Source organism: Stomoxys calcitrans, chromosome 4 (genome assembly GCF_963082655.1).
Source record: "Stomoxys calcitrans chromosome 4, idStoCalc2.1, whole genome shotgun sequence".
NCBI lineage: Eukaryota > Metazoa > Arthropoda > Insecta > Diptera > Muscidae > Stomoxys > Stomoxys calcitrans.
The window spans coordinates 151147370-151161687 of NC_081555.1; the positions used below are offsets into that span (position 1 = coordinate 151147370).

Here is a 14318-nt window from a genome sequence, read left to right on the forward strand (position 1 = left end):
TGAGTTATGTTAGGCCCTTCGCTATTCGTCTTCAATTTGGTTCAGATTGGTCCAGATTTGTATATAGCTGCCATATAGACCGATATCTCGATTTGAAGTCTAGGCCCCAAAAAATGCGCATTTATAATCCGATTTCACTGAAATTTGACACAGTGACTTATGTTAGGATTTTCGACATCCGTGTGGTATATGGTTCAGATCGGTCTATATTCGGATATAGCTACAAAAAAGACTAATATTTTGTTATACACAATTTACCAATGTCTTTTACTTGTTAGTATTTGGTACAAATCGGACCATATCTCGATATAGCTGCTATGGGACATAAAGTATGCAATTTTCACCGGATTTTGTTGAAAGATGTTTCACAGAAACCCGATATGATGGGTAACCAGAGTTTATGTGTTTTCTTTAACTTTTCTATAGCTCTTGAAAACCACCCTTTATAAGAATAGAGTTTTCAAGTGTTTGTTCTGCTTGGTCGTACTCAACTCATTGTTTATCATTAGATTTTATATTAATGTCCACTATTTTCCACTAATTGTGTATAATCTTCAGTGTTATGTAATCGCATACTATTGATAGGAATTTTATATGGTAGGTATTTGTTATTGTATTGCAGCTATTAAAGAAACCCATGTGATAAGATCTTATCTTTTATAGCTTCCAAATGGCTATCAATTCACAATCATTTATAATGTGGTTTGCTTGACCCGGGGTAAGGTGATTTTTAGATTTTAAAAACAATGTGTTAGCAGCCCAATTTTGAACACAGTTCCAGTCTTTTTGGTGCATTTGTAAAGCAACGTTTGCTCAAAATATTTCTCAAGTACCTTTTAAAAATGAGATCTTTAAAAAATCTATTTGCCATTACAATAGTGGTATTTTGCTGCTTCACATACAGTAGGTATTTCAAACAAAACAACTAGTACCACATTATGCTTACCTTTTCAATACGATGCCGAGCTCGAGTACATTTTATACTTCATGGAAACATGCTAAGATTGTGTCTGTGCCTGTGCCTAAAACTAATATGAAGTCTCGCCGTAAAGCAATTTTTTGCTACCTTTATAAGGTTTTTGAAAAAGTAATGCACGAACATATGCTTGAATATCGCAGGAATCGTTGTTAACTGATATGCAATCAGGATTTCGCACTGACCACAGTTATATCACCGCCTTGATCGATGTCTCGGAATCCATAAGGAGTGACATGGATGACAATAAGGTCTGACTTCTCTTTCCACTTGATCACTCAAAGGTCTTCGACACTCTTTATCGCCGTAACATGTGATTTAAACTCAGTAGATTTTTATACCCACCACCATAGGATGGGGGTATACAAATTTCGTCATTCTGTTTGTAACACCTCGGAATATGCCTCGGAAACCCTATAAAGTATATATATTCTTGATTGTCATGTCATTTTAAGTTGATCTACCCATGTCCGTCCGTCCGTCCGTCTGTCCGTCTGCCTGTCGAAAGCACGCTAACTTTCGAAGGAGTAAGGCCAGCCGCTTGAAATTTTGCACAAATACTTCTTATTAGTGTAGATCGGTTGTGATTGTAAATGGGCCAAACCGGTCCATGTTTTGATATAGCTGCCATATAAACCGATCTTGGGTCTTGATTTCTTGAGCCTCTAGAGGGCAAAATTTTCGTCCGATTTAATTGAAATTTTGCATGTGGTGTTTTGGTATCACTCCCAACAACTGTTTTATGTACGATTCAAATCGGTTCATAATATGGTATATCTGTCATATAAACCGATCTTAGATCTTGATTTCTTGAGCCAATAGAACGCGCAATTTTCATCCGATTTGGCTGAAATTTTGCATTAAGTGTTTTGTCATGACTTCCAAAAACTGTGCTATGTATGGTTGAAATCGCTCTATAACCTGATATAGTTGTCATGGAAACCGATCTGGGATCTTGGCTTCTTAAGCCTCTAGAGGACGCATTTCTCATCCGATTTGGCTCAAATGTACAACGGCTTCTCTCATAATTTTCAGCACACGTGTCTAATATTGTCTGAATCGATCAATAGCTTGATACAGCTCCCATATAAACCTATCTACCAATTTTGCTTCTTGAGCCCCTACGAGGTGCAATTATTATCTGAATGAACTGAAATATTACACAACGACTTCTACAATGTTCGGCATTCATTTGTGGTTCGAATCCGAATATAATTTGATATAGCTCCAATAGCAGTTTTCGAACTCTGCTCCAATAACAGAACTCGACAAATGCGATCCATGGTGGAGGGTATGTAAGATTCGGCCGGGCCGAACTTAGCACGCTCTTACTTGTTGTTCATAGGCAGGTTAAGTTCGAAGATGGACTATATGTTGATATAGCCCCCATATAGACCGATCCGCCGATTTAAGGTCTTGGGCCCACAAAAGCCACATGTATATTCCGCTTTTACTGAAATTTCAGACAGTGAGTTGTGTTAATCCACTCGACATTTTCTCTCAATTTTGCCCTGATCGGTCCAGATTTGGATATAGCTGCCATATAAACCGATCTCTCGATATATGGTTTGGGCCCATAAAATACACATTTATTGTCCGATTTCGCCGAAATTTGGGACAGTGAGTAGTGTTAGGCCCTTCGATATCCTTCTTCCATTTGGCTCAGATCGGTTCAGTTTTTTATATAGCTGTAGTATAGACAATTCTCTAGATTTTAGGTTTTGGGCCCATAAAAGCCTCATTTGTTGTCCGATTTCGCCGAAATTTAGGCCAGTGAGTTGTGTTAGTCCCTTCGTCAGCCCTCTCCAATTTGGCCCAGATTGGTTAAGATTTTGATATAGCTGCCATAGAGACCGAACTCTCGATTTTAAGTCTTGGCCCAATAAAAGGCGCATTTATAATCCGATTACGTTGAAATTTGACACAGTGTTTTATCTTAGTCTTATCGACATCCGTTATGTGTATGGTTCAGATTGGTCTATATTGGGATATAGATACCAAAACGACCAATATTTTGTTCTACAAAATTGAACAGTGACTTTTACTTATTAACCCACTCAATGTCCGTACCGAATTCGATTCAAGTCGGACCATATTTCGATAAAGCTGCTATGGGGACTTGTTCTTATTAGACCACTTAATGTCCGTAACGAATTTGGTCCAAATCGAACCATATATCGATATAGCTGCTATGGGGGCATAAATTATGAATTTTTCACCCGATTATGACGAAAGGTGGTTGACATACATACTTGATGGGGTAGGTATTGAATGTTCGGTTCGGCCGAACTTAACGCCTTTTTATGCCCACCACCATAGGATAGGGAGTATATTCATTTAGTCATTCCGTTTGCAACACATCGATATGTCAATATTCGATCCTACAAAGTATATATATTTCGGATCGTCGTAAAAATCCAAGACGATTTAAAGATGTCCGTGTGTCTGTTCGTCCGTCTGTTGTAATCACTCCAGAGCTTTCAAAACTTGAGATATTGAGCTGAAATTTGGCACAGATTAGTGTTTTTGATGAATGCTGGTTAAGTTCTTGAACGGGCCAAATCGGACCATATTTGGATATAGCAGCTATATAGACCGATCTGCCGATAAAGGGTCTAATGCCCATAAATGCTTTATTTTGTATCCGATTTCACTGAAATATGAAACAGTGAGTAGTTTAAGCCTTCCAGACAACTGACCCAAACATGGTTCGAATCGGACTTTATTCAGATATAGCTGCCATATAGACCGATCACCCGATAAAGGGTCTGAAGACCATAAAAGCTTTGTTTATTACCCAATTTCGCTGAAATTTGCAACAGTGTATAGGTTAAGATCTCCTAACATCCGACCTAAATATGGTTCTGGTCGGACTATATTTAGATATGGCTGTCATATAGACCGATATCCCGATAATGGGTCTGAAGACAATAAAAGCTTTATTTATTACCCGATTTCGCTGAAATTTGGAACAGTGGTATATTTTAAGCCTTCTGACACCCGACCTAAATATGGTTCAGATTAGACTATATTTTGATATAGCTGCCATATAGATCGATCGACAGATAAAGGGTCTGAAGCCCGTAAAAGCTTTATTTATTACTCGATTTCGCTGAAATTTGAAACAGTGAGTTTTTCTGAGCCTCACGATATCCGACGTTAATATGGTTCAGATCGGTTAATAATTGGATATATCTGCCAAAAAAGAACCAATATTTTGATCTGCAAATTTTCTTTCCGATAGTTTTGGACTATAAGAGTATATTGAACTTTTCGAACAAGACCCATGGTGGAGGGTATATAAGATTCGTCGCAGCCAAGCTTAACACAATTTTACTTTTACTTTATTACAGGCTTTGCTATTAGATGTCTAATCTGCGACAATGAAGAATCCTGTAAGAAGCCTGCAAAATTAGAATGTAATGCCACAATGGCCAATACCGCACGATTCTATTTGGATTACCATCACACGGGGGTCAATACAACATTAACAAGTCAATATTTGGACTGTTTTAGTGAGAGGATTGAAAGTTGTAAGTAAATAACATATTGTAAAATATTGTTGTTATAATGTGATTATTCTAAAATTTCGTTTTTTTCTTTTAGATGAGGGCAAATTTGCTTTTAAAGGCTGCATGTACAACAATATAAACGCTTGCGAATTACCATTGCGTCAAATGCATGCTCCTGGAGCCACTAAACAATCGTGCAATAAGTGCAATAACCGGGATTATTGCAATCCAGCTAATCGCGCCACTACAAATGTCTTCGCTATTGCCGCCACAGTTATCATGGGCATTGCTTCACGTCGCATTTGGGCTTAAGCAAGTGGGAAAAAATATTACAAAATTTTTATTTTGAAAAAAAGGCTTTCGTTACAAAGCCAAATTAATGATCAAATTTTCAATATATTTTTTAAATAAAGAAAGGGATTTTATAATAACGTCAAAGTCTTCATTTCCAAACAAATGATTCGTTGTATTATCACAACACATGTGATTCGTAAGAATAATCAAATATTTTTGTGCGATAAGGTTATAAGCAGCTAATAAACCGCCTATTCCTCAGTTTTTTCAACAGCGGTGAACTCAATTAAATCGAATTAGAAATTTTTTAAAATTTAAAGTTTATAATGGTTGGTTGATATATTGGGTTGCTCAAAAAGTAATTGCGGATTTTTTATATATGCTTAGAATGAACTTTAATCAAATATACTTTTTTACACTTTTTTTTCTAAAGCAAGCTAAAAGTAACAGCTGATAACTGACAGAAGAAAGAATGCAATTACAGAGTCACAAGCTGTGAAAAAATTTGTCAACGCCGAAAAATCCGCAATTACTTTTTGGGCAACCCAATAGTTTCTAGCTAAACAAAACATGAATGCAAAAGCTTACTGACAGGGAATGGGATAACTTAATGATATCAGACGAAGTGTATCGTGTGGGGACTGATTTACCACACGATGCACTCCATCATTTTTTGGGGATGCTCATTCCTGGTTGCGAATTCAAGGGTCAGGTGGGGAGAGGCTTAAGGAATACTTACCCTGAACCGATATGGCCCATATCGGTTCAGTTTTGGGTATAGCTCCCACATAAACCTATCTCCCGATTTGAATTCTTGAGTGCCTGGAAGCAGCAATTTTTGTCCAACAACTATGCCAAGTATCGTCTAAATCGGTCAAGAACTTGATATAGCTCCCATATAAACCGATATTTCGATATCACTTATTGAGCCCCTGCCTTGCAAGCCGCAATTTTTGTCCGATTTGGCTGAAATGTTGCATTTAGTGTTCTGTTATGACTTCCAACAACTGTGCCAAGTACCGTCTAAATCGGTCTATAATCTGATATAGCTCCCATATAAACCCATCTCCCGATTTGACTTCTTCACTTCTGTGCCAAGTACGGTCCAAATCGGTCCATAACCAGATATAGCTACATATTTTAGCAGAATCCATGGTGGTGGGTTCCCAAGATTCGACCCGGCCGAACTTAGCAAATTGGCACTTTGCCTTATAAGTGTACCCTGATATACTGCAGGATCATGGCCAGTATGGGCAACACGTCGATAGGGATGAGTGCACGAGTTTAGCCCTTTTGGGAGGGGTCATTTTAACGCTCTTTTGGATCCTGGTAGCTGACAGAATTCTTATGAAACTTGGTAGAAAAGTGACCAAGGTAGGATATGCTCATAAGGCATAAAACAGGCAGAATCCTGTCCACGTTATCAGAGGTATTGAACGTGACAGAATTCTTATGAAACTTGGTTGAAAAGTGACCAAGGTAGGAAATGCTGATAAGGCATAAAACAGGCAGAATCCTGTCCACTGTATCAGATGTATTGGACGTGCTCTCGGATATAAGGACTGGTTTATCGAGTGTGGATAAAGTGGTAATAAAAAAGGCGATTTTTAAGAACTATACGAAAGTTTAAATAAAACACACATAAAATTCAAAAAAAAAAAAAAAAAAAAATTTTCATCAAAATCGGGTAATAAATATAGCTTTTATGAGCTTCAGACCCTATATGGAAGCTATATCTAAATACAGTCCCATTTTTACCATATTTGGGTCGGACGGCGGGTGGCCTAAAACTATTCAATGTTTCAAATTTCAGTGAAATTGGATAAAAAATTATGTTTTTATGAGCTCCAGACCCATTATTGGGAGATCGGTCTATATGGCAGCTATATCTTAATATAGTCCGATCCGAACCATATTTGTGTCCTATATTAGGGTGCCTAAAACTACTCACTGTTTCAAATTTCAGGGAAATCGGTTAAAAAAATAAAGCTTTTATGAGCTTCAGACCTTTTATCAGCAGACCGGTCTATATGGCAGCTACATCTAAATATAGTCCGATCTGAACCATATTTGCGTCCTGTGTTAGGAGGCCTCAAACTACTCACTGTTTCAAATTTCAGCGAAATCGGTTAAAAAATAAAGCTTTTATGGGCTTCAGGCCCTTTATTGGGAGATCGGTTTATAGGGCAGCTATATCTAATTATAGTCCCATCTGAACCATATATGCGCCCTGTGTTAGGAGGCCTCAAACTACTCACTGTTTCAAATTTCAGCGAAATCGGTTAAAAAATAAAGCTTTTATGGGCTTCAGACCCATTATCGGCAGATCGGTCTGTCTAAACATGTTGTTTAGCCTTAATGTATTATATGAATTTAATTTGAATTTAACCGAAACATAGTTTGAAAGTCATATGAATTAAAAATTGAACTATTAGGAAAATGTACAAATTGCACTAAAATTAGTATCGACAAGAATGTCAAAGTTTGTTTAAACTTCAACTAGTTCTAAAATGAAATAAAATAAAGTCGATAGGTTTCCTAGTTGAAAGAAAATTGTCAATCTGCCACTTGCTTGGCAGCCGCAAACCAAACCACTTGGTGAGAACTTATCATCTTTAAATAAAACCAACTTGGATTCTAACCTGCTCGTGCTACTCTTTTTTTCTCTATACCATTTGGTGAGTTGGATGGTGATTTTCATTGCTCGAGAAATCAACTTCACCCAACCTGACATAAAGCCGTGTCGTTAAGCCATTGAATCCATCAGCTGGTTCTGCTAACGTTACCGTGTGGAAGATAATCTCCTCTGTGACATCCATATACAGTCCACAATTGGAACAACAACCTCTGGAGTCGTGTGTCCAGCTTTCCATCGTAGCGACAGTTGGCGCTGATCCACACTCTCCTTGTCCCATTTCTATTCATGGTCCTCTCGGCAAGAGAATCGAATTCAGCAGCAGAGAAGATCCCACAACATAGAGAAATGAGGTAAACCCTAAACGGAATGAAATATCACTTGTCAGTGTCATTTCGGGTACGGTAAGCTAAACAACTTTGTTAAGAAGCCGGTGTGCAGTTATTGATACGGTGTGCCAAATTTAATAGGGAAGCAATTAGAAGAAGTGGTTTAGAATAATTTAATAAAAGTTTGCAGTCCGTCCGTGTATTAAGAGTGCATCTGTGAACATTTGCAGGGATTATGTTTAAAGAGTTAAAAAATGAACTAAGCAGCGAAAGACAGAAAGAAAAAGAAAACCTGTTCAGAAAATCATAGATCGAAAAATTCCTACCCGATCCGTTAAATTAGAGTATTTTGTCAGTCTAAAAAATTTAGTGAAGTGAGTTTCTTTAGAACTCACCAAAATTCGGCAAAGATATTATACATGTGGGAAAAGATGTGATACATGTGCGTGGAAAATTACAACGAGCGCAAATTCAGTGTATGAAATTCTGTAATTAAAAATTGCGATAATTATGTATATATATATATGCATATGGTTTATGGAAAAATTGAATAAAACACGTGCCTTGTGGTAAAAAATCTCCAGTTACATAATCTGCAAAAGTAACATTATTAAGAAGTGCAAGTGTAAGAAACCGTTATTGCAAATCGAACAGAAGAAATCTAAAAATTCGCAAACATAGCGGCTCGTATACCACAAGACATAACCTGCAAATTTATTTTCCTCATATCTACCATTTCGCAAACGTCATTATGATGTTAACATCATTCCCATTCGTTCCCATTGCAAATTTTGGCTCTTGTCTATCATTTCCCAAAAGTCATCATATTTTTAATTTCATTTCCATTCGTTCTTTCGCCAGTCTCTTTGGTCAGTTCTTTGGTTTTCGTTTCTAATTTCTTCTGTATTAATTCCTCTTTTTGCTAAGATTATGACAAATTTTATCGTTGTGATACCATTTACATTTAAACATTTAAACTTAAGAAAAGGAAGGAAATAATGAATTGCAGGAATGTTTTCTGTCCAATAACTAGTGATGCGGTTTGACTATAAAGGTCCAGAAAGAATTGAAAAAAAAAAAAAAAAACCAAACGAAAAAAAAAAAAAGAAAAAACGCGCATATTTCGTTCGTATTAACCAACAATGCGAAAATTAAAATTCCACAATTCATCACATTAAAGGTAATCTTGTTTCGTTAATCTTCTCATTTGTAAACAAAGATCAATGTGAAGGAAATATCTTTGACCAAACACTTTTTCAAGAAGAAGTAATCCATTTTGTAAGACATTGATACATACATATTCATGGCAACAACTATTTACGTTTGTCTTGTTTTCATTACACTTACTTTCATCGCCTTTCTTCTTCTTTCTTGACAAATCATCGCACGAACATATCACGTTATAATATAATGAGATTCCGATTCCACATCTAATCGAAACATAATTTTTTCTAAGCAACAGTACAAAAGAAACTGTTACCCCTATTATTGCATATCGGGATAGATCTAGGATAACATGCCAATTTCATTTAAATTGGGAAAATAATGTGGTTTACAATCAAATGAATTTAAATTAGTTGCTGTCACTAGAAGTAAATTCAAATTCATCGCTACGCAAAGGTTCATAGTCACCCGAAACTAGTTCATCAAAATTGTCCTTCCAACTTTTAATTTTGGATTTTGTCATATGGTTTACAATTACTCACTATTTTGTTCCCCGCTTGTAACATTTTGTTTATTATATATAGCGGTTCATAGCCACCTAAAGACTATTGGGCTCAAACAATTTTTTTTTATTTAGCAAGACCCTTTGTTTGTATGCAGACAGAGTTTTCCGGTAAGCTTTGATTGAGAGGCTATTTTTTTTTTTTTTTTTTTGAGACAATTTATTAAATCGGATTCTTTGGGAAATGTGCATAGATTTCGTCGATCACACCGGAATTATTGTTGTCTGTCTGGCTTGGGTCACACTGAACGGAATTGGTAAGGGCTTACTGTTCATCAGTGAATTTTAGTTGGGATCGTGTAGGTCCTAGGGCAGTGTGCTGTCCATTATCATTATTTCGCGTTTAATTACCGACTCGATATAGAGATATTATTTTTCTCCTCAAAGGATCTGTGCTGACCATAATTGGGTCAACATACGAATATGTCTAACGATTCTTTGGACGATAGTACCACGGGTGGCGAGAATAGAAAGATGTGCGTGGTAGAGAGTAAATTTTATTTTTATTACGACCATTTGTTGATGCTTTGCAGTTATATAGAGAAGATAGATTTGATCCAGCAGACCGAGTCATTGGTACAGGCAAAAATGGAGGATCTTGAAGATAGATGGAAGAAGTTGAATTCTTCCTATGAGTCCATAATGCTGTCATCTGATCCGTCTGTTACCAAGGAAGTGAGAGATAAAGCTAAGATCAATTTTAATGTATGCTCTGAAGCATACTATGGGTCTAGATCTCGGCTTTTCGATATTTCGAAGATAACATCTTCTTCCGATCCTCGAGTAGAGGCTTTCAGAATAGGCATAACTCCGAATGATTTCCCGATCCCTCGCGGTGGTTTAGAGCCACACTCGAATGATTCACCCAATGTTTACATAAAGGTTCCTCCGTGCGATACGGAGGTTTTCAAAGGGGGATACGAGGAATGGCCATCTTTCCGTGATATGTTCACGGCGGTCTATGTGAACCACCCAAAACTTACTCCGGCACAGAAGTTGTATCACCTGAGGAATAAGACTCAGGGCTCTGCTGGTGCCATAGTCAAACGATACACTTTGTGTGATGAGAATTTTGAATTGGCATGGAGGGCTCTTAAAGCTCGCTTTGAGAATAAGCGAGTGTTGGTTGACAACCAACTTAAGATTTTGTTCAATATCCCAGTGGCAGCGGTAGAGACTAGTGATTCGGTCCAGAAAATACAGTCGACGGTGAATGACTGTCTTGCCACTCTTAGGACACTCGATGTTAAAGTAGAGTATTGGGATCCTATTTTGATTTATTTGATTTCGACGAAACTTCCGGATAAGACATTATCCTTATGGGAACAGTCCCTAAGCTCTCACAGTGAATTGCCGATGTGGTCCCAATTGGACGAATTCCTCATCGATAGGTATGAAATTGTTGAACGTTTATCCAGTATCCGTTCAACAAAAGATGGCTATAATCAGCCTTCTCCTCCGGTTAATCGTACTCAGGCTTACCATTCTCAGGAAAAACTGGATCTTTCGTGTCCTTTATGTGAGGAGAATCACTCTTTACGCATTTGCTCGAAATTCCGAGGTTTTACAGAACAAGAAAGGATAGACTTCGTGTTTAGAAACAAATTCTGCAATAACTGTCTGTCTACCTTTCATAGGAAACAGAAATGTAAGAGCAAGAACAAATGCTCGGTGTGTCAGAAATCACATCATACCTTGCTCCATTTGAAGCAGAGGTCACAAGTCGAGTCTGAGAGTAATAGGGTTAAAGATGGTCCTGTGACGACGGAACCTCGTCGTTATCCGAATAGTATGGCGGAGGACACATCCAATCCATCATCATCAGGTCTTTTACGCAGTGCTCAGGTACAGGCAAATTTTGCTTCAAGCAATGGAACTATTTTGCTTCGCACCGCTATGGTGCAAGTTGATCATGGAGGACAGCTTTTCACTCTTCGAGCATTGATAGACCCTGGTTCCCAACGCACATTTTTGTCAGAAAAGGCCAGAAATCTGCTTCAAATCCCTTATCGTAGAGCCCTATTTGATATCTTCGGTATAGGGGAACAGAAACTTTCTTCTAATAAGGAATGTGAACTGGTACTTTATTCCTCAAGATACAATCTTCGAATAGCCATTAATGCCATCGTGCTCCCTAAGGTAACCCAGAAATTGCCTTCCGTCTCATTTTCGATCACAAATCCGGAGGAATTAAGTGAACTTGATTTAGCAGATCCTTTTTTCAACAAGTCGTCACAGATAGATCTGATTTTGGGCAATGACTCTGAGAAATATCTCAACATCGATGGAATTAAGAAGAATATATGTGGGGACGCATCTGCCTATAATACTATTTTTGGTTGGGTCCTCAGCGGCCCCATGAGGACGGAACAAATTCAGGCGTTCACGACCAATGTTTTACCCTCTGAGAACACCGCTCTCAATGAAACTCTGCAGAAATTTTGGGAATTGGAAGATATTCCCGCTTCACCCCCAATTTCAGAGGAAGATCAATTCTGCGAGGAATTTTACGTTAAAACCACAGTACGTGGACCCGACGGTCGGTACATTGTACGACTGCCATTTAAAAAAGAGTTTTCAAATTCCATTCATCTCGGATCATCGCGATTCCTCGCCCTCGGGCAGTTAACAAGAATGGAGAATACTCTGTCGAAAAATCCGGAACTACAGTTTCAATACAATTCGGTTTTGGAGGAATATTTATCAATGGGTCATATGGAAGAAACATCTTCCGAAGAGGTTTTCTCTGACGGAAAGTTTTATTCTTTCTACCTCCCCCATCACGCTGTGGTGCGACCTGAACATAAAAGTACGAAAGTAAGAATTGTGTTTAATGCGTCCCGAAAATCCAAATCTGGATTCTCTCTTAATGACGTCTTATTGACTGGGACCACACTTCAAACACATTTGATAACCACTGTGTTAAATTGGAGGAAATACAAATATGTCTTCAGCGGTGACATACAGAAAATGTACCGGCAAATTTTAGTACACCCAATTGATCGGCCATACCAGAGAATTCTATATCAGAAAACATCTGATAGCGCAGTCAAAGATTACCAACTACGTACTGTAACTTTTGGTATAAACTGCGCCCCATTTTTGGCGATCCGTACTTTGCTTCAATTAGCATCCGACTGTGAGACACAGTTCCCGAAAGTATCTTACACATTAAGGAAAGAAACTTATGTGGACGATATACTTTCTGGCGGTTTTTCTTTACAGGAGACAATCGATCTCCAAACCCAGTTGATAACTACTCTCAAATCTGCGGGTTTCCCGTTAAAGAAGATGACCGCCAATAATTCTCGACTTTTGAATCATTTGCCTCCCGAAGACATGTATGACCTGAATTTTTTGAGACTGGATGAGACAAGCTCCACAAAGACTCTTGGAGTAATGTGGAACGCTTTGACCGACAGTTTTTCTTACGCGCTGAATCCTATAAACACAACTACAACCCTGACTAAACGAAAGGTGCTGTCGGCCGTCAGTCAGTTATTTGATCCAGCAGGCTGGATAACTCCAGTCATCATACGAGCCAAGATACTAATGCAGCAGTTATGGCTTGAAGGGTTGGATTGGGATTCACCCATAAGCGAGGAGTCACACTTAACCTGGGAGGGTCTCATGAAAGATTTCTCCCATATTATTGACCTAAGAATACCGCGCTGGATTCGATATATGCCATCTGATCGCGTTCAGATCCATGGCTTTGCTGATGCTTCTAAAGCAGCATATTGCGCTTGCGTGTACATAGTGGTTGATTCGGGATTTGAGTCTTGCTCCAACCTACTGATTGCAAAAAGTAGGGTAGCTCCATTGAAGACGGTGTGTTTACCACGTTTGGAGCTTATTGGAGCCGAGCTACTAGCCAAGCTGGTGAATTATATTCTATCTGTTTTTGATTTTGAAATCGCTCACACCTTCTTGTGGACGGATTCGTCGATCGTACTTGGGTGGTTATCAAAACCTCCATGGTCTTGGGAGACATTTGTCGCGAATCGGACTTCAAGGATTCATTCCCTTGTTCCCAATGCCCAATGGCGTCATGTTCCTACTGCCGACAATCCAGCGGATCTTGGTACCCGTGGGTGTAGTCCTCGAGATCTTACGAACTCCAAGCTATGGTGGAACGGACCATCGTGGATGACTGCCACTTCGTCCTCTTGGCCAGAAATGGTTCCCATAACACTCCCGGGACCACCGGAGGGACTTGCACAAACCTTTCACATTGTATCAGAAGATTCTGAAATTTTGAAAAGATTTTCTTCATACGATAGAGCCTTAAGAGTTATTTCATATATTTATCGATTTTATCACCGGACACATCCGACAACTAGATCGACTGCGAATTTCTCCAGTGTGAGTCTTTGCTACGAGGAGATTTTGTTTGTGAAGCGAAGGTTAATACTCACGGCTCAGCAATACGGGTTCAAGGACGAATACAATGCTCTTTCTCAAGGTCTCCAAATCTCCCCAAAAAGCTCTTTGAGCACAATTAACCCATTTCTTGATGATGCCAGGATTATTAGAATTAATGGGCGTTTGTCGCAATCAACACTTCCATATAGCGAACGCCACCCAATGGTACTTCCAGGCAATTCATGGTTTTGCCATCTTTACCTGTCTCATCTTCACAAGTTTTTGGCTCACGCAGACTGCACGCTAATGTGCAGAATGGTACAGACAGAATTTTACATTTCAAGACTGAAACCCCGGGTTAAGTCTATTATACGCAAATGTAAGACGTGTGTTGTGTTCAAACACAAATCCTGTACCCAAATGATGGCACCATTACCACTTGATCGGTGTACGATCTCGCCACCATTCCATGTGACCGGCA

General features: G+C 38.6%; 2 protein-coding genes across 2 annotated transcripts; both read left to right on the plus strand.

Annotated features, from left to right (window-relative positions):
- The first annotated feature begins 826 nt into the window (after positions 1-826).
- On the plus strand, positions 827-4801 carry LOC131996862 (uncharacterized). Its single transcript, XM_059367021.1, has 3 exons — positions 827-903; positions 4330-4509; positions 4583-4801. The coding sequence occupies exons 1-3, from the start codon at positions 843-845 to the stop codon at positions 4798-4800; spliced, it is 459 nt and encodes a 152-aa protein (XP_059223004.1). The 5' UTR covers positions 827-842; the 3' UTR covers position 4801.
- A 5094-nt stretch (positions 4802-9895) lies between these two features.
- On the plus strand, positions 9896-13977 carry LOC131997049 (uncharacterized). The gene is made up of 4 exons (XM_059367315.1): positions 9896-9948; positions 10006-12289; positions 12698-13837; positions 13960-13977. Exons 1-4 carry the CDS (start codon positions 9896-9898, stop codon positions 13975-13977), a joined length of 3495 nt encoding a protein of 1164 aa, XP_059223298.1.
- Positions 13978-14318: the final 341 nt, after the last annotated feature.

Coding starts and splice junctions, on each gene's coding strand:
- LOC131996862 (XM_059367021.1), top strand. CDS start 843: ATGAGATCTTTAAAAAATCTATTTGCCATTACAATAGTGGTATTTTGC. Junction 904..4,329: donor ATTTTGCTGCTTCACATACA/GTAGGTATTTCA, acceptor ACTTTATTACAG/GCTTTGCTATTAGATGTCTA. Junction 4,510..4,582: donor TAGTGAGAGGATTGAAAGTT/GTAAGTAAATAA, acceptor TTTTTCTTTTAG/ATGAGGGCAAATTTGCTTTT.
- LOC131997049 (XM_059367315.1), top strand. CDS start 9,896: ATGTCTAACGATTCTTTGGACGATAGTACCACGGGTGGCGAGAATAGA. Junction 9,949..10,005: donor GGTGGCGAGAATAGAAAGAT/GTGCGTGGTAGA, acceptor GATGCTTTGCAG/TTATATAGAGAAGATAGATT. Junction 12,290..12,697: donor CTGAACATAAAAGTACGAAA/GTAAGAATTGTG, acceptor TTTTCTTTACAG/GAGACAATCGATCTCCAAAC.